The sequence below is a fragment of the Mirounga leonina genome, unplaced genomic scaffold (assembly GCF_011800145.1).
Source record: "Mirounga leonina isolate KUSES-001 unplaced genomic scaffold, KU_Mleo_1.0 Mir_165, whole genome shotgun sequence".
In the NCBI taxonomy this organism is placed as follows: Eukaryota; Metazoa; Chordata; class Mammalia; order Carnivora; family Phocidae; genus Mirounga; species Mirounga leonina.
The window spans coordinates 20,746,103-20,765,932 of NW_023270415.1; the positions used below are offsets into that span (position 1 = coordinate 20,746,103).

At 40.4% G+C, this 19,830-nt stretch overlaps 1 protein-coding gene across 2 annotated transcripts in view; it reads right to left on the minus strand.

Annotated features, from left to right (window-relative positions):
• The window catches only part of SLCO5A1 (solute carrier organic anion transporter family member 5A1), a 133,631-nt gene that overhangs the window by 783 nt on the left and 113,018 nt on the right, over window positions 1–19,830 (minus strand). For both annotated transcript variants that reach the window (XM_035011306.1, XM_035011305.1), the window contains 3 exons: window positions 7,223–7,382; window positions 4,930–5,171; window positions 2,487–2,551 (listed from right to left, as the gene is read on the minus strand). In XM_035011306.1, coding sequence (XP_034867197.1) covers window positions 2,487–2,551; window positions 4,930–5,171; window positions 7,223–7,382 — 467 coding nt within the window. The remainder of the gene's footprint in view (window positions 1–2,486; window positions 2,552–4,929; window positions 5,172–7,222; window positions 7,383–19,830) is intronic.

Below are 19,830 nucleotides of genomic sequence, written 5' to 3' on the forward strand. Positions count from 1 at the left end.
TTGCTTAAAAATTCAATGAGGCAATCCTTTTAAACTTAAAAATCAAATTTTGCCATTAAATACTCAAGAGGCTATACGACCCTTTATGAACCACTAAAATTCAGTATACTTAGTTCTTATGGGTTGGGTTCTAGTCCTCGGGTGCAGGAAGAGTATGAGGAAAACACTGTCCCCTCTAAGCCAGAAACCACATCAAATGGCAAACTGTATAAAGACATTTGGGGCATAGAAATAACTAAGGCAGAAAATTCATCTTTGAAGCTTGTGAAACATCTGCGATGAGTAGTAGCTTCATTGTCTGGGCTATGAGATAGATATTTCTTTACTCCCGTAAGAAAGAAAGTCTACCCAAGTAGACTTCCTTCACCATATGTTACTCCCTTTGCTGAAATGTGTCCCCATCCCCCAAATTGTTCACCTTGCAATTATCTACCCCTCCTTTAAATTCCTCACTCACTCAGATGCCACTTTATTCCCACTGCATTTTGTATACACCTTCATTGTATCAACTATCACGTAGCATTGAAAGTGTTTGCAGATTTGTCACCCATAAGCTCCTTGATGGCAGAGGCCATGCCTTTTATTCCTTGCGTCCCAAGGACCCCTCAGGACAGCCGTGGAGCCTCAATAAGAGTTTATAAAAGGAAGTGATGGGAAGGAACAAGGGAGAAAAGGAGGAAGAAAAGAAGAGAGGAAGGAAGGGAAGACAGTGGGCTAAGTGATGTATTTTTAAATATATTATATTTGTTTCAAATAAGGTATGTTCACTACAATTAAAATTTAACATTACTAAAACACTTAAAACTCTCTTTTTGCTTTGGAATTTGGGGAAATGGAAATTGGTTTGTTGGCCCAACTCTAGTTTTTCATAATCAACAGAACTTAAGTCAAGGTTGAATTAAATAATAGATGACTGAAATGTACTCCTTCCACTTACTCCTGACGCTGTGATATCCCTCTATTGACTTACCTTCACCTCCAATTCCATATGAAACCACCCCAACTCCATGGCATCAAAGACAAGCAGAGCAAAAAGGAGGACCTATTTTTTTCTTTTCCTATTCAACCACCCCTTCGCTAACAAATTTCCTTCCTTGAAAACAACTTTTTAGTTTTCAACAGGAAGTATAAGGCAAGCTTCTTAACAAAATCAAAGCATGTCAGAATTTCCTTTCACCACCTGCCTTTGAAAACTGGGACCTTCGAAGTTTTATCAGTACCAAAAAAAAACAACCAAGCCACCCATTCAATGCAACTAGAAGCCTCTGAGGATGACCAGACAGTTCCTACTCCCAGACTGGGCCACCAACTGCAACGTAATGACAAATTGAGAATTCCAGGAGTCCATAATCTCTCATGGGTCATCTGGGAATCAAACTGAGAGTTTTAGAGGGGAGGGGGGTGGGGGATGGGTGAGCCCAGTGATGGGTATTAAGGAGGGCACATACTGCATGGAGCACTGGGTGTTATACGCAAACAATGAATCATAGAACACTACATCAAAACTAATAATGTACTGTATGGTGACTAACATAACATAATAAAAAAATTATAAAAAATAAATTGAGAATTCCAGAGAAGATTAATGTTTCAGAGGGTCAGATGACACCATTTTAAAGGGTTTCACCCTTCAAAATGGAAATTAAAAATTTAAATCAAAAACCTATTTTTTTTTTTTTTTGTCCTGTGGACAATGATACTGGAAGAAACGACAGCTCAAGAAAATGACGGACTCCCACTTGCGAAAGAAAAAATATGCTTGATGATGGGGAAGTCAATTACAAATACATTGAAATTGATCAAGGCAATGGGCTACTTCACATGATATTTCCCATGCACTGTCCCAAAACACGACAGTGATAGGGTGTTTGCCAAAATCAGAACGACGTTCTTCATGCCCTAATGAACTCTGCAATATATTGACAGTGTTAATGAGCTTCTCTCGTTAATCAGTAAAGGGGACTCCTCATGTATCATTTGAGGATTTTTCTTTTTTCTTTTCAGAATTTTTAATTTCTTTTCTCAGAAAACTTGATAGGTATACTTTTTGCCCAGCCCAATAAAATTACCGTAAAGAAGTAAGGAATTAAAATTTTCGCAAATAATACGAGTGCCAATTTCCATCACTTTCACGTTAAAAAGACATAAAGGGGAAAAAATGCCGGGATCTTAAGCCCATTACAATTGTTTGGTTCAATATTTCTTACAGTACCAAAAATGCTCTGGGGAATTTAGCCCACGTCTAGGCTCAGAGTGAAAAAGAAACTGTTCTAAAGTCAGGTGTGTTCTGTTTCATCAAAGCACAGAACTGGGTAGCTTCTAGTTCAAATCAGAAAATAAGGAAGTTGTGTCCTTGCCGTTAACCCATAAAATCCTAGCTACTACTAATGGTAACAAATGATTGACTTGCCATTTTTAAAGGACAGTGAGAATTTGCCATCTGTAAAGAGGAACTAAGAGGCACACGTGGAAATTCAGGAACGTACCAAGTGTTCGCAATAAAACAAACTGCATTCCCAGCGCGAAAGGTCTCTCCTCATCTTCTACCGACCTATGATGAAGGGAAAGAAAGAAATGTTTTAAAACACTGGCCTCAAGAAAATGAACATCAAATCAAGCCTGCTTAGCCCAGAGCCAGGGACCAAAGAGCTGCTGTACCAAAATATTTATTTACTAGAATTTATTAACAACAGCCAAACAAGACTGCTGATGTAGCTGAATCGGTGAATGAGTTCTCCCCAGTGAAGACTCCAAAGAAGCTCTGATTAACTCTGTTTCTGGGTAAATACTGGTGGAGGGCCAAAGGTTCATAGCTGAAGGTACAGAAGTAGCTCTGAGCTTCTAAAATCAGTTCTGTGAAAATAGATGTAATAATTTATCCTAACTACCGCATTCTTTTTTTTTTTTTCTATCTGCTTACACTTTCCAGAGGGCAGGTGTGTCGACTGAAAGTTATTCCCATAGTTTCTCAAGGAAAAGTATAGAGGAAAGAAGTTAAAGAAAGAAGTAGAGGGGCGCTTGGGTGGCTCAGTCATTAAGCGTCTGTCTTCGGCTCAGGTCATGATCCCGGGGTCCTGGGATCGAGCCCCGCATCGGGTTCCCTGCTCGGTGGGAAGCCTGCTTCTCCTTCTCCCACTCCCCCTGCTTGTGTTCCCTCTCTCGCTGTGTCTCTCTGTCAAATAAATAAATAAAATCTTAAAAAAAAAAAAGAAAGAAAGAAGTAGAGTCCAAAAAAAGTATAAAAAACAAGTCAAACTTAGAAAAAGAGTGAATCCCTCCCCACTACCTCATGTTGTTCTTTTCCCAAAACATATGCTCCAAGTAATTCCTACACGGCAGGAAGATTGGAATCTATTGATTTGTAATTAGCAAAGATTAAAGGGCTCCTTTTCTGAAGTTTTGGGTTAGAAGCCAGCTGGTGGGGCGCCTGGGTGGCTCAGTCGGTTAAGCGACTGCCTTCGGCTCAGGTCATGATCCCAGGGTCCTGGGATCAAGTCCCACATCGGGCTCCCTGCTCTGCGGGGAGCCTGCTTCTCCCTCTCCCCCTCCCCCTGCTGGTGTTCCCTCTCTCGCTGTGTCTCTCTCTGTCAAATAAATAAATAAAATCTTTAAAAAAAAAAAGAAGAAGCCAGCTGGTGATTTGCCATGTTCGAGCTCAATGACAGGGGCAGCCCTGATCTGGGTTATTTAACATCTCTTGCAGAATTAAAGTTTAAAGAGTGAGATTATTAAGGATTCATTTTTTAAAATGATGAAGTACCTGTTCTTTTCTGTCCCATACACACTGAGTTCTAGGTATAGCATGTCGACCTCCCCAGGACCCGCGCACCTGCCATCTTTTTCCCCACCTTCGTTTTCTTTTCCTAGCAATTTGCCCCATGCTGCACACACCATTGTTACTCCATAAGTATCCGTTGATGGAGGAATTGAGTGAAATCAACCAATGGGCCTTCCCACCGGGTACTGTTATCGTACGTCTAATTCAGCATCCCGTAAAGAAGAGAAGCCAAAATGTGCAGAATAAGCAGCAAACAGCCCAACTGCCCTGCTAAGAATGACGTCCCAGCAGGTGTGACCAGCAGGTGCCCAGCAGTGTGGGGCACAGTGTGGGGTACCAAGGGGGCAGGGTGGAGGTAAAGGAAGAATGAGGACTGATTCCCTTTCCTCCCCACTCCTTCACTGCCTCCCCTGGTCCTCCTGAAGCTGCTGTGGGCAAGCTTTCTCTTCACCATGCCGTCCCCCCTTCCCTCCTTTGCCCATTGTAGCCTTTACTGCAAATGCAACACACTGATCTGATTGGACCCATGTCAACATTTTTAACAGGACTTCCATTAAAGTAACGTCCGTGTTCTCTTATAAGCAAAAAACCACTAACGGGATATATAACAAAACACAGCATGAACAACTGAAAAATGACATTTCCCAGTCTGTCCTTTCCTTGGTTCAACTCCAAAATTTTATAGGATAGTAACATTCATGAAATCCGCATTTTGAACTGCAGGCCCAGCGGGAACCATCACTGATCCTGGAGGTACTAACTACCTACAAGGTGGGAGATAATAGTCTTTGCTATACTTGAGACTTAGCAACTTCACCAAATGACTTCCTGCCCCACCTGGAGTCAGGCTCCTTGTGGCTAACATGATGACAGCTTTCAGCTCCTGATCTTGAACCTTGTAGGGCCCAGACTTCAGAAAGCAAAGGCACCCAAAAGAAGTTTCACTAAACTACAGGACTAGAACCCATCTGAATAAAGGAAGTTCTGGGGTATGAAACGTTGCAACCTTCCTTTCTCTTCCTGACATGGGAAAACACTTCTCTTAAATTCAACAAGCAAATGTCTGAGCGCTTCCCCGCATCGTCTGACTTTGCTTTCCCCTCCACGTTACCACATCAGTCCCAGCTTGGAATGTTGAGTTCGGTTCTCACCTGAGTGTTACTATGATGGCTGATGGTTGGGCACATGCTGTGATGAAGGTGACAATGAAGAGAAAAATTAAGAATGGGATAAGGGTATTGCAGGCCCGTTTGCACTTCCCGGACACAGCATAGCCGTTTTCGTTGAGATAGGTTTTGACAATAACCACACGGAGCTGACTGCGCTGTCCGACTGTAGGTGGAGTGATCACTTGCCGGCTTTGGACACACGTGCATTCTGTGTAGTTCCTTATCTAAGGGATAACAAAGATCGGTTGTGAGCCAAGCTAAAGCATAGGAAAATTAAGACAAAGTTAAAAGCCCTAAAATAGCTCTAGTATTTAAACATGCATAATATTTTGCTGAGTGAAATAAGTCAATCAGAGAAAGCCAATTATCATATGTCTTCACTCACATGTGGAATATGAGAAACAAAACAGAGGATTATAGGGGAAGGGAGGGAAAGCTTAATGGGAAGAAATCAGAGAGGGAGACAAACCATGAGAGACTCTTAAGTCTAGGAAACAAACTGAGGGTTGCTGGAGGGGTGGTGGGTGGGCGGATGGGGTAACTGGGTGATGGGCATTAAGGAGGGCACGTGATGTGATGAGCATCGGGTGTTATACGCAACTGATGAATCACTGAACTCTACATTGGAAACTAATGAAGTACTATGTGTTGGCTAGTTTAATTTAAATTTTAAAAAATATACATAATATTTAACTGAAAATACAGCCTCATTGCTAACAGTAAGGATCCAAAGTGTGCATCCAACAGTGTCTGCTTAGCCAAATCGTTTAAACCTAAACTTTTATAAGGAGCTTTCAACACTGTTCTAGAGCGTTCACATTCCATATGCTCATTTTGGTCACAACTATATGCTGTTATAATTCTTGGGCTCTCTGATTAGAGAAGCCCCTCAAAAACAGGAACTAAGCTTTCTGTTTATTTGTGCCTACCAGAGCACCTAGCATCAGCCTGCCTGGACACAGTGTAGGACCTAAAGTAAATATTTGTTAAATAAATGCAGAGAATCCACGATGCAGCCATGACAGCTCCAGGGCCAGGACCAGTGAACATATCATTGGCTGTTTCATTTGAAAAAAGCTAATTCAAGGAACTAAAAAGGTATTTCAAACAAAAGCAACCAATTAATCTTTCTGCCTGTTATGTTGTTTTTACTGAACAGACATCAGCTGAACTCACTGTCATTGTGAGCTCTCAGCCACTTAGAGAAGCAGTAGCAACAAATATAAGGATGGGGTGCCATTTGGCCTTCTGTCCTCCAGGGACTGCTGGCCTCTTTTTAGGAATGAGGGCTGTGCATTAGAGGACTTGGTTGGTCACTCCCGGGGAAGGACTTAGCCACTAAGAACAGATCTTGTTGTCTCTTCCAACTTGGTCACACACTGGTGTAGGTGGTGACCCCAATTATATAATGGGTAGCCAGCAACAGGATTTCTCAATTTATCAGTATAGCTTAAAACTCAGAAATCAAATGACAATCCCAAAACATACAGTCAACGGTCTAATCCCTTAACACCTACACAGTACAAGCCAATGCACCTTAACCTTTTTAATTAAAGCAGCCTCCTACAATCTGTTCTTATGCAAAGAATGAGACCAGGCTCAGTAAAGAACTGAGTAGAATATGAAAACCTCCCACAGTATTACAGCCTATTTATAATTCACAGGGAAGGGAATTCTCAAAATAGCCTATTCTTGAACTGACAGAAATATCTTTACTCTGAAAGTTGAAAGATAGAAAGAAAGAAAGAAAGACAGAGAGAGGGAGAGAGAGGGAGGGAGGGAGGAAGAAGGGAAGAAAGGAAGGAGGGAAGGAAGAAAAGGGTGAGCTTGAACTGATAGTCTATGAAAAATGGCCATTGCTCATCTTCACAGACTCTGATCAGGGAAGGTGCTCTCCTATTCTCTTCTATCGGCACCAAAATGTGGTCATCTTGACCTTCAAATACATCACAAGGGCCCTGGCAGAGCAAGAAATGGGAGGCCCAGCCCTCAACCCTATCACGTTTCACTGAGTTGGCACAGAATGTAAAGTGGGAGAGGGCTGATGTGGAACTAAATCACTGCACCCACATTCTGCAATCGTCCCTGGGGGGAAAAAACGATAGCATTGCATAATTCTCTTTCCTCTGGCTCTTTGTCAGGATGTATTTTGTAGGTTATTTGAAGTTTCTTGAAAAGAGGGACTGAAGCCACATGTTAGCATATGAATCCTAACATGTCCTTGTCACAGGATGTTGGATCAACAACAGTACCAGAACTTGTGAAATGTACTCACCCCAGTGCTAAGATTACCACTGTTAACACAGCCAGCCAGACAAGGGTTAAAGTATGTAATTCCATCTGATCCACAGACTGGCTCATACTCATGTATTTTACAACCACAATTAACATTGCAGCTTCCTGTCAGGTTCCTGTGGGGCATGGTAAGAGAAGGTCTAGAGAGAAAAAAGCAGGTCATGAGTAACATTTACTAAAATAAAACTCTAAAGTTCTCGATGTTAAGTAATTTGTCCAGTTTAGAGAAGCTAGTCCCATTAAATCAAAGCTATGGTACTGTAAAGTAACCACCTTGGATAATTTTCATGACTTTTAAACAAAGCATAAAAAAACATGTTTCAGGGGCGCCTGGGTGGCTCAGTCGGTTAAGCCTCTGCCTTTGGCTCAGGTCATGATCCCAGGGTCCTGGGATCGAGTCCCACATCGGGCTCCCTGCTCCACGGGAGGCCTGCTTCTCCCTCTCCCACTCCCCCTGCTTGTGTTCCCTCTCTCGCTGTGTCTCTCTCTGTCAAATAAATAAATAAAATCTTTAAAAAAAAAAAACAAACATGTTTCAATCTTCCGGTACTATAAATTCAAGACTTCCGCATGAAATTATCTATCATGTCTTAAATCTACCTTCCATCTTGGTGCTACAGATCTGGGCTCAGCAGTTCTAACCACTACTCACTTATGATAGACATTAAGCTCTCCGTCTTAACAAATCCAGGCCTCGATTTCTTTAACTATAAAAGAGAGGAACTACCTTTCTGTGCCAGATCAATAACACCATTAGGAGGGCACAAACAAAATCCATCCATCACAGTTGTCAACACAGGTTCCTCTGACCAAAAACTTTAATTGTTCTGGAATAAATTATCAAAGAAAGATATGGGACTCTAGAAACTGAGTCAGAAGTGATTTTCAAAGAAGAGCAGAAGCAATTGATTTAATAAAGATTGGGTGGCAAGCTTGCTCCTTTTCCCTTTTTTGTTCATTTGGTTTCCCTGTGGCTGGTTTTCCTGAAGCCTCGGTGATTGCGGGAATGATTGCGGGGCATGTCATCCCATCTCTCATAGTTTCTTTTTCTTTAAAACCAGCAAGTGGTATGTTTACTTAAAGTAATATATAATAATCAAACAGACCATGGTTTAACATAAGTTATAATGTCCACCATGGGGCCATGACAGCTGGGTAAGGACACAGTTGCTCTCAAATGTCTCAGGACACAATTGCTCTCAAATGTCTCTCTCTGTCTCTGTCTCTCTGTCTCTGCCTCTGTCTCACTCTGTCTTGTGCACGTGTGCACGGGCACGTGCGTGCGCGCATGCACACACACACACACGCACACAAAGTATGTCAAATCACACCACTCAAAGACCTAAAGAATACTTGGACGTTCCCATCTGACATACTTCTGAAGGTCACTGTAAATCAAAGAGGAGCCCCCTAACCATCTTTCTGCCTCCCCTTAAGTGTCTCCCTATTAAGAAACATGACAAGTGGGTATCCATGCATCTTATGCTCAAGTCACATGGATTAAAAGAATATGATTCATGTAGCAGATACCTTTTTAGCAAAATATACTAATCAACTAGAAAAAATTGATATCTTTCTCATAATATCTTAATCACTATCAATTTATCTCAACCTTCAAGAAGACTTCAATTAGAATGTTTCTTTTTGATTCCACTTAAATTCTTGGCTTCATATTAAAATGCTTCCCTGGCTATATATAGTTGTTCAATTTCAGGTTTATAATTATTATTATTATCATCATAATCATTGTTATCATTTAAAACTAACATTTACGGAGCCCTATTTTTACTCCAGGAATTGTGCACTGAGATCTCTATATAAATTACCTCATTTATTCCTCATGAGAATTAAAATTATTATGACTGTGCTTTCATCTTTTAGATGAGAAAATTGAATATTGGAGAGGATAGATACTGTCAAAGTTCACAAAGCTAGTAAGAGCCAAAAATAGATTGAATCATATACATATATCTAGAAATGAACTGTAAGCCTATTAATAAAAGTAGCTAGGATAATCCAGAGACACACATACCTAACATCTCTTATAAACTGTTTGTCCTCTACTTTTTAGGAATTTCTTTTAAAATTAGTAATGTCTATAATAAATAAAAGATCCTGAATGGAACAGAAAGCTTTAAACAATGGGAGAAAACTCTGTAGGTTAAGCTGTCTGTGAGACACAGAAGAGGAGATGAATGGTTTCATTAAAGAATTTAGAAATGATGTGGCCAGAAATGCTAGGTGACCAGGAGAGCTGGTAGTAGAGTATATCTAAATACACCATGTGGCAGGAGCAGGAGTGTTGACAAAGAGGATGAAGTGCATTTTGGGAAAGTTGCAGCAAAGGTCTGAATTAACAGGCTATATTCAATTTCTGTAGTGTTAGCACTTTGGGTCAATAAAACCATATTGAGACAAGTAACTTCAGGGAAAAATCCAATCTCTGAGATTGTGGACTTGGTTGAAATTGGTGGATCACTCCATCCAACAGTCCCTGCCAAACACAGAAAACTGAGAAAATGCTTCCTCGTCACTTCGCAGCTCAAGAAATCATCCCTGGAAAAGTTCTGGCCCAGTAATTCAAGTCAGATGTAATTTCAACCAGAAGATGATATAATAGATCTTAGTTTTAAGTTCAAAGAGATGACACTTGATAAATGAAAGATAATAAAGCTAGCATTATTAAATGATTAATCAAGACTCAGTACCATTGAACAATTCTGTACATGGACATCAGATTTAACCCCATTTTTAAAAATTACTTGAAGAAAAGGTAAAAAGGTAAAGGGCAAAGAACTCACATTATGTAATGTGTTTATATAAAATCGTATTTAAGCCACAGTGTTCCCAGTAAATCCTGACTCTTACAGCTATGAGATGGTTCTGACATGCCTGTGTGAAATACAGACACACAGGGGAAGCAAAACACACTTCATAATTACAACTGCAGGGAGGGGCGCCTGGGTGGCTCAGTTGGTTAAGCGTCCGACTCTTGATTTGGCTCAGGCCATGATCTAAGGGTTGTGAGATGGAGCCCCACATCAGATACTGTGCTGGGTGTGGAACCTGCTTGAGATTCTCTCTCTCCCTCTGCCCTTCAAGCTCCCCTCCCCTTCTTTAAAAAAAAAAAAAAAGAGAGAGAGAAAATACAAAACAAAATAAACAAACAAAAAGCTGCAGGGTAATAGTGGGTGCTGGGAATATAATTACTTGAGTTGGGAATGAGCCAGGATATTAACCAGAGTGCCTAGGATCTTTCATTATGAAAAATCATCAGATTCTCAAATCTGAATTTTTTTCAATTTTATTGTATTGTGGTTAGAACACTTAACATGAGATCTACCCTCTTACCAAATTTTAAGTGTACAATACAGTGGTATACAGCAGATCCCTAGAGCTTATTCATCTTGGTTGACTGAAACTTGATGACCATTGATTAGTAACTCCCCATTTCCCACTTCCTCAAGCCACCATTCCACCTTAACTATTTTAGATACCTCATATAAATGAACCATTCTGTATCTGTCATTCTGTAACTGGCTTATTTAACCTAGCATCAGGGCTCATCCATTCATCCCATATTGCAAAATTTCTTTCTTTTTTAAGGCCGAATCGTATTCCATTGTATGTATACACTACATTCTCTTTATCCATTCATCTGTCGATGGATGCATAGGTTGTTTCCACATCTTGGCTGTAAGATCTGAATTTGCTAGGGTAACGACTAACAACATGTCAGGTTCATTCTGCAAAAAGACTGACTCCATTTTAGCTCAATAGGAAAAGTTCATCTTTCTAAAACATCTCAATCCTATCCCATATCAGGTATTCAGGTGCCTCTTGAGCACTTGAGACTAATTCAGTGATGGATCGCCATGAAGATTCACCCTGCTGGTGAACCTGGAGCTTCTCAGACAAGCTTTAATAAATGGAGATGACTTATTTACTGTGCTTGCTTCTTTGTGTTTTTTTTTTCTTCTTTCAGAATATTTTAAAAATGAAAAACATTGCATTCAGAATCAGAGAAACCTGGGTTCAAATTCTAGTTCTACCATTTTCTGACTGTGTGACTCAGCAAGTTATTTAATATTTCTGAGTTTCTTTCTCTTATTTCAATTGAGAAAAAAAATACCATTTTAAATAGTTATTTATCAATTGCTTATTATGTATGGGTTTTATCCTATTTTATCCTTTCTATATTTCTGAGAGATTGGTACTGTTTCTAACCCATCTTAATGATGAGGGAATAGAGGCACAGCGGGTAAGGAATGCGCTGAGTACGTTGTTCGATTCTCACAGCAGTTCAACAAGATAGTATCTATCGGTATCTTCACCGTAAAGATGTGGAAACCAAGCACAAAAAGGTTAACGAATGTGCCCATACTCACACAGCTAGCACGTGGCAAGACCTTGGTGAAAATCCAGGGTGATCTGAGAGCCATTGGGTAAAAGCAGTGGGTGTTCAGAACACAGCACTATGCCTGTAACTCAGCTGCACCAAATATGAGGAAATGGGCACCACTGGCAGAAACAGAGGCAGTCTCTGTGGCCCTCTCGGTCAGGAGGTGGTGTGTGACTTAGGGCTGTGTCTATATGAAATACATAATGTAAAACGGCACCTGGGTTTTGTTTTCAGGAAGAACATAAACTCTGAAATAGATAATCTGGGTTTCCTTCAGTTCTACTCCTTATTAACTGATGACGTTGGGCCAATCACTTCATCTCTAAGCCCAGTTTCTTTAATTAAAACGTGTGGGCAATAATACACGCAGTAATGTTGTAAGCATTATATATAAAAGATATACATAAACCAGTGCCCACTACCATACCTGAGCCAAACAGATGCCTCACGAAGACTCCCTTCTTTACCGCCACTCCCTTTATCTCTCTCTCTATTGGCTTTAAAGAAGGAAAAAAAAAATCCCATATGCAAGCCTCAAAATCATACAGAACGAAAACAGTTTTTCCTTAACAGGCCAACTCATACTGATGAGCAGGTTGTACAGTGCACAAGAGCACCCAGCCAAAAGAGCAAGGAGAGGCTGAAATGTAGCCCACACCTTGCTGGGAGAAAGGGTCCCCTTATTCTTCACACAAATAGAACCACCACTCTAAAAGTGCCAAGCCTGTGCATCTACACCTCCCAAAAGTGTTTATACGAATTCAATTTTAGTATACTATCTAATATTAGTATACTATCTTCCTAGAAGTATTTTTTTTTTAAGATTTCATTTATTTATTTGAGAGAAAGAGAGAGACAGAGAAACAGCATGAGAGGGGAGAGGGTCAGAGGGAGAAGCAGGCTCACCGCTGAGCAGGGAGCCCGATGCGGGACTCGATCCCGGGACTCCAGGATCATGACCTGAGCCGAAGGCAGTCGTTTAACCAACTGAGCCACCCAGGTGCCCTTCCTAGAAGTATTTTGGAAGCTAGAGGAATTCTCCAAGGAAACTAGGTTTTTTTATTTTGCTAATTTATAAACTCTGATGAAGTCAGGTTGCAAATACTGGAATGAATGGATCCTTGAAGCAGGCTAAAGCACACCTAATCAAGTTTTACTTCATTGAATACAGTTAAATGAGAAGAAGTATACCATAAATCATGGATTTAGATAAGTAAGACATTTATTTTCACCAAGTTCTTACAAGTTCAGCATCACTAGATGAATAACATCCCTGTACAGAGGTAGATGTCAGACATTCATTCGTCTTTTAAAGAAGAAAAGGGAGTTTAAAGAAGAAAAGCTTTGTATGATCTAGAAGAGAAGGGAGAAGAGACAAGAAACTAACTTTTTCAGCACGTACTACATGCTGGACACTGTGCTAGGAAATATCAGAAAACTTCCCTAATACAATCCTCAAAATCAAAACTACAAACATTTATTTAAAATGTTAGAATGCTTCAAACTGGAGGTTGAGGATGGAGGAAAGAGACGCTGACTTCTCATTTTTTACCCTTCTGCAGGTAAAACATGTGTTTTACTTTAATTATGCTTGTAACCAGGTGTGACTGACATTATCACCAATTTAACAATGAGGAAACCAATACTCAACAATATTCAGCGATTTTCTTGCAAGGTCACACAGCTAAAAAATTGATGGCTCTGGTACTTTTCTTTGAAAATAAAACCATCTTTGACAAAGGAGTTTGGGGGGAGAGGGGAGAGGAGGTCAAGAAGTTCTTTCTTGGGACCTCTGTTTTCTCACTAACACAGAACCTGGGATGCCCAACAAGAAAAACAAGACTAAGATAAAATACTTGAAGAAAAGAATTTTTAAAAATGCAACCATCATGGGACATAGGAAAGGAAGCTGAGTAGGGCCAAGAAATGGATTGCTCAGCAAAGATGAGGGCCTGCTAAGATTGGAATTCATAAATTTGTAATGGAGCCAATCAGCACAATTATATAATTTTTGCCCATAATGCTGGAGAGTCCAGAATCAGTTGATTCAGGATTGGCAAGACAGATATGGTGCTAAGCAAGGGCTTTAAAGTCTTGAGGGGACTTGCAGTTTAAAAGCAGGTAAGACAATGAGTCTGCCTTCCCTCCCTGCTGAGTATGCACTTAAAATTAAAGCAAGTAAGATTAAAAGGAATAAAGCTAGCAAAGAGGAATGGAAAGAGTGACACCAAACTTCATGAAAATAGCAAGTGGATAGGCCTAAGTTTATGTGATGAGCAGATCCCACCTTGGAGAAGAGCCAACCTGCCCCATGCACCCTCCGCAAGGCTCCACAAGGTTCTGAGCTTAAAGTCATCAGATGTGGCAGAAGCCAAAGGTGAGGATCAAGCTGAGGTTTGAGGGAGAGAAAATTGTATCGGTGGGCCCTTCCTTTCTCATATTCACTCACCTCCACCCCCACATCAGAGCCCAGACAGTCTCTGGAAAGCTCTTCTCTAAAGAGATTGGAAGAAATTAAAATATCAAGCTTCTACTCTAGATGTTGACAAATGAGAATAAAACTCCCTCATTTTTGTATGGGGGTGAGGGTGGGGCACATAACCTGAAAGGTGTTAGACTGAGTCTTGTCAACCTGTAAAGCCCAGAATAAACAGAAAAACTGACCCTTAACATCAAATGGCAAAATGTGAGACATAAAAACAAGGTAAAGAAAAAAAATCTAATTATATACACAGATCTGAGAAGATATTACTCCTTAAAAAGACATCAGAGGGCGCCTGGGTGGCTCAGTCGGTTAAGCGACTGCCTTCGGCTCAGGTCATGATCCTGGAGTCCCTGGATCGAGTCCCGCATCGGGCTCCCTGCTCGGTGGGGAGCCTGCTTCTCCCTCTCCCGCTCCCCCTGCTTGTGTTCCCTCTCTCGCTGTGTCTTTCTCTGTCAAATAAATAAATAAAATCTTTAAAAAAAAAAAAAGAATAACTTTTTTCTTTGTTGTATTCTGAGTATTCCCTTTTCATAACATTCTGATGTCTTTTTATTTATTTTATTTTATTTTATTTTTTTAAGATTTTATTTATTTATTTGACAGAGAGAGACACAGCGAGAGAGGGAACACAAGCAGGGGGAGGGGGAGAGGGAGAAGCAGGCTCCCCGCAGAGCAGGGAGCCCGATGCGGGACTCAATCCCGGGACTCCAGGACCATGACCTGAGCCGAAGGCAGTCGCTTAACCAACTGAGCCACCCAGGCGCCCAAGTTATTCTTGAAATAACAAAAATTTTACATAAAGAATGGAAAACAAAGTATGGAGGAATCTCTCATAGCAAAGGACATAGGAAATATGAGAGAACAAACTACACATACAGGCAACCAGTCTGTTAGTTCCAACATCGGATTAGCAGGAGTCCTGATGAGCGCATGGAAAACGGAGAAAGTGAGTAAAGCTATAGCAGAAGAAAACTTCTCTGGGATCAAGAAGATAGACATGTTATATTAAGATGGATCAGAGGGTGCCTAACATAATGAATGAACAAAGCCCTGGGCCAAGACATTCATTCATCCATTCCTTCCTTCATACAACAAACGTCCTGAATTGCTTCAGATGATGGGGATGCAACTATTATGGAGACCACTATCGTAATTGTTCTTGAGGAGCTCATATTTTAGAAACAGGAGGCATGAGCAGAGGAAATAATTAAATGAGGTAATTTCAACTAATGATAAGTGCTATGAGGAGACTAAGGAGGAGTGATGAGATAAAGAATGAGGGAAGAGGGTGCCTGGGTGGCTCAGTCGGTTAAGCGTCTGCCTTCGGCTCAGGTCACGATCCCAGGGTCCTGGGATCCAGCCCCGCATCGGGCTCCCTATTCAGCAAGGAGCCTGCTTCTCCCTCTGCCCCTCCCCCTCACTCGTGCTCCCTCTCTCTCCCTCCCTCCTTCTCTCTCCCTCGCAAAAATAAATAAATAAAATCTTTTAAAAAAAGAATGAGGGGAGAGTGGGCTCCCTTCAATTGGGCAGGGAGGGGCAGCCTCTCTGAGAAAGTGACACTGGAAGGGCCCAGCTAAGACAAAATCAGAGGGGAAAGCATTCCTTATGAAATCTCAGAGCACCTTGAATAAAAAATTTCCTAAAAACTTCCAAATAAAGTTGGCCACAGACAAATGAGAGCTAGGACTGGAGTTAAATTTCTTATCAGCAACATTAGATATGGTTTCAAAGTTCTCAGAAAGGTAATTTTTAACCTATAATTCTATGTCCACTCAAACTATCCTTTAAGTGAGAGAAGAATAAAGACACTAATACACTGACAGGCTCAGAAAATTTTACTCCCAAGTACTCTTTCCTCTGACGGTATTTGGGTATTTTTCTCTAGCAAAACAAGGAGTTAACAAATAAATAAACAAACAAAAATTAGTGGAGACAATTGAGATCTATGAAAGGAAGTTCCAGGATATAAATTATGCCTAGAGAGCCACTAGTCCAACTGAAGCAAGATTATGGAAAAAGAAGAACTCAATAAAACAAAGTAGATGTTGAAAACTTAAAAAATATACATGAGCATGGGAAAGGCCAGTAGTCAGGGAAAGAACAGGCCGTTTGAACTCAAGGACAGACAACACAAGAAATAGTGTGGTCCAAATATGATACAGTTTTAAGCAGATGCCCATCCCCACCCTAGATAATGGATGACTACTCTTCCCTCCACCTCTCTATTTTCTGGAGAAAATGAACCAAAGGCTCTGGACTTAAGAGCATCACACATAAAGGAGCCCTTTGGTGAGATGCTAGAATGGTGGCAGGGGAATTAGGTAAAACTCTACAGAATGAACAGAAGGACCCAGGCTCTTTCCCATCACCAGCCCACACTCCCAGCTCTAGAATGACAGCAGGTAGGCTAACAACCCTGAACCCACCCCAATACAGCCACAGCCAAGAGACAGGAGAATCCTGCTCCTGAGGAGCCAAAGCACCCCAGAGGTAAGACCTTGGGTTCTGACACCTAGCACCCCAATGAAAATGCCAGTTCCAGCCCTCTCGTTACCCGACAGGGAGATCAACCAAATGACAAGCTCTGCCATCAGACACAGAGCACCTACTCAGCTTCTTAAATTCGTGTTCTTCAACACTAAGAGAAAGCTAAGGATCACCAAAATGTAAGGGAAATTTCCAACATAATTGAGACAGCAAAATAAATAGACAGCAGGTATTCAGAGGACATAGACAATTCAGGAAGGAAAAGAAACTCTCAATCATGCTGGAGAAGTAACTGAAGATATTCCACCCATGAAGCAAGAGGACTAGAAGCAAGAAACCATCAAAAATCAACAACAACAAAATGTGGAAATTAAAAATACAATATCCAAAATAAAGATTCAGCAGAAGACTGAAAAAATAAAGCTGAAGAAACCTTTCCAAAAAGTAGGACAAAAAATGAGATAAAATAGATGATAAAGAATAAGTAGAGGACCAATGAAGGAGAGAGAAGAGAAAAAGCGGTGAGAAAAAAAATAACAAAATTTAAATTAAAAAAAAAAAATGGAACTAAAGGACACAGTTTCCAGACAATAAAGCTAAGTGCTCAGGAGAGGGGGGAAAAAAATTCCAAAGTATATATCATGGTGAAATTCAGGAATACCAGGCATAAATCGGAAGCTCCTAGAAAGGAAAAATAGGGCAGATATGAAAGACTGGCAAAAAGAAAGGCCAGACTTCCCACAAACAGCATGAAAAATCAGATGATAATGGAGTAATAACTTCAAAATTCTGAGTGAAAATGATTCATCCAATCTAAAATTCTTTACCCATTCAAGTTGACAGTCAAATATGATAGTTTTTTAAAGCTATTTCATGGAAAATCTTCAAAAACAAAAAAGTGACAGCCTGTGTAGCCTTCTTCTAGCTACTGGAGGATGTTCTCTCACAAAATGAGGGAGGAGCCAAAAAAGAGGCATCCACGGAGCCCAGAGAACAAAGGTGACAGCTGGGCAGCAGGACCAGAGAGCATTGTGTCCAGATTAGAGCATGGGCACCGGGGCTCCGATTTAGAAGACTCCAAGGGCTGGAAAGTGGAATCGTGAGTTCATCAGACAGGTGAAACATCACAGTGAGATCTTTTGAGCCCTCAGAGAGTATGGGAAGCCAGACACACATTCAGAGAAAACAAAGATAATGAAAATAAGACAATCACAAATTCCAGGAAAATCAATGCTGTACAAAAGAGGAAATCTCCTCATGACACACTACTTGTGTCTCAGCAGTTAATAACACTGTCATAATCAAACACAAGAAATATCAAAGAAGGATTTGACCACAATATATGAAAAGAAAGCTGTACTCCTCATTTACTAAGATAGGAAGTCATAAATAATGTCCCAGTTTGGTTAATTTATACATTATGTCTTAAAAATATAGAGGTGAATACCAGAAGAGACAGCTAAGAAGAATTTAAAATTATTGCCCCAGGAAGCAGGATTGGTCAGGAAACTGTTGGTTTTTTGCTTCTAACTTCTTAATCCTATTTGTTTTCCAACTGTAATAAAAATAATTCGATAGAAGTGGAAATTATTCTTAATTTATTAGTGATGACTGATAACAAGAGCTAACTTTCAGTGAGCACTTACTGTTGGCCAGGCATCGAGCTGAGAGCTTTACACATTACTCATACTATCCTTGCCTGAAGCTTCTCAAGTGATTCTTATTGCTATAGACTAAATATTTGGGTCCCTGCAACATCCATAGGTTGAAAACGAACCCCCAGTGTGATGGTATTTGGAGGCTGGGCCTTTGGGAAGTGATTAGGTCATGAGGGTGGAGCCCTCATGAATGGGATCGGTGCCCTTTATAAGAGGAACTCTAGAGAGATGCCTCATCCCTGCCACCACGTGAGGACACAGGGAAGAAGATGGCCACTTATGAACCAGGAAGTGGAGCCTCACAAGACACCAAATCTGCAGGTACCTTGATCCTCAACTGCAGAACTGTGAGCAATAAACTTCTGTTGTTTCTAAGCCACCCAGTCTATACTATTCTATTTCAGTAGCCCGAAGGGGGACTAAGACACTATTATCATCACCCTATTTTACAGATGAGGATACTGAGGCTTACAGTTAAGTAAGTGGCCAAGCAGCGTGAAGATGCAAAATCAGATTTAACTCAGGAATCTGGGCTCCTAGTCTATACTGCCCTTGAATTTTTAAACACATTATTTCCTATGCCATTCTATTAGGCACTAAAAGAAGCTATGTATCAGTACATGCATCACCCAGACACACATCTACTGATGAAAAAAAGATTCTTGAGACAAGTGACCATATTCTGTCATCTACAAAAGCTCTGATTGGCAGTTCCTCTTTTTTTTTTTTTCCCTGATGTTCTAGGTTGGCTAAGTGAAATTAAAGCTTTTCTTTTTCAAATTTCAAGTGGAATATTTTATAAGATAAAACTCCACTAAAAAGCAAAAGGAAACTGTGCTTGTTGACAGCAAACACCAAAATCTAGGCACTGGAGTTCTGTCCAATGAGCAGATCCTAACAAACCCAAATGTATAAAAGTTATGGTTTTCTTAACACTCCAAGAAGAATTTTCCACCTTCTTTTAGAAAGCATGTAGGAAATTGATCCTCAGATCCACTGCTGGTGAAGGGGCAAATTAATACAATACCTGGGGAGTAAATTTGGCAAAACTCATTGCAATCTCATTTCTGGAAATTTATCCTACAAATACATGGCACACAGGAGAAGTGACATATGCATGAAGTTATTTATTGCAGCATGATTTTTAACGACTAAAGATGGGAAACTGCCTTTCAAATGGGGACTGGTTAACTTACAAATAGAATTAAATGGAATGTTACAGGCAGTTAAAAGGAGTGTTTAAAGCAATGTCCACAATAGCCAAACTATGGAAAGAGCCCAGATGTCCATCAACAGATGAAAGGATAAAGATGTGAGATATATATATATATATATATATATATATATATATATATATATACACACACACACACACAATGGAATATTACTCAGCCATCAAAAAAATGAAATCTTACCATTTGCAACGACATGAATGGAGCCAGAGGGTATTATACTAAGCGAAATAAGTCAATCAGAGAAAGACAAAAACCATATGATTTCACTCATATGTGGAATTTAAGAAACAAAACAGAGGATCATAGGGGAAGGGAGGGAAA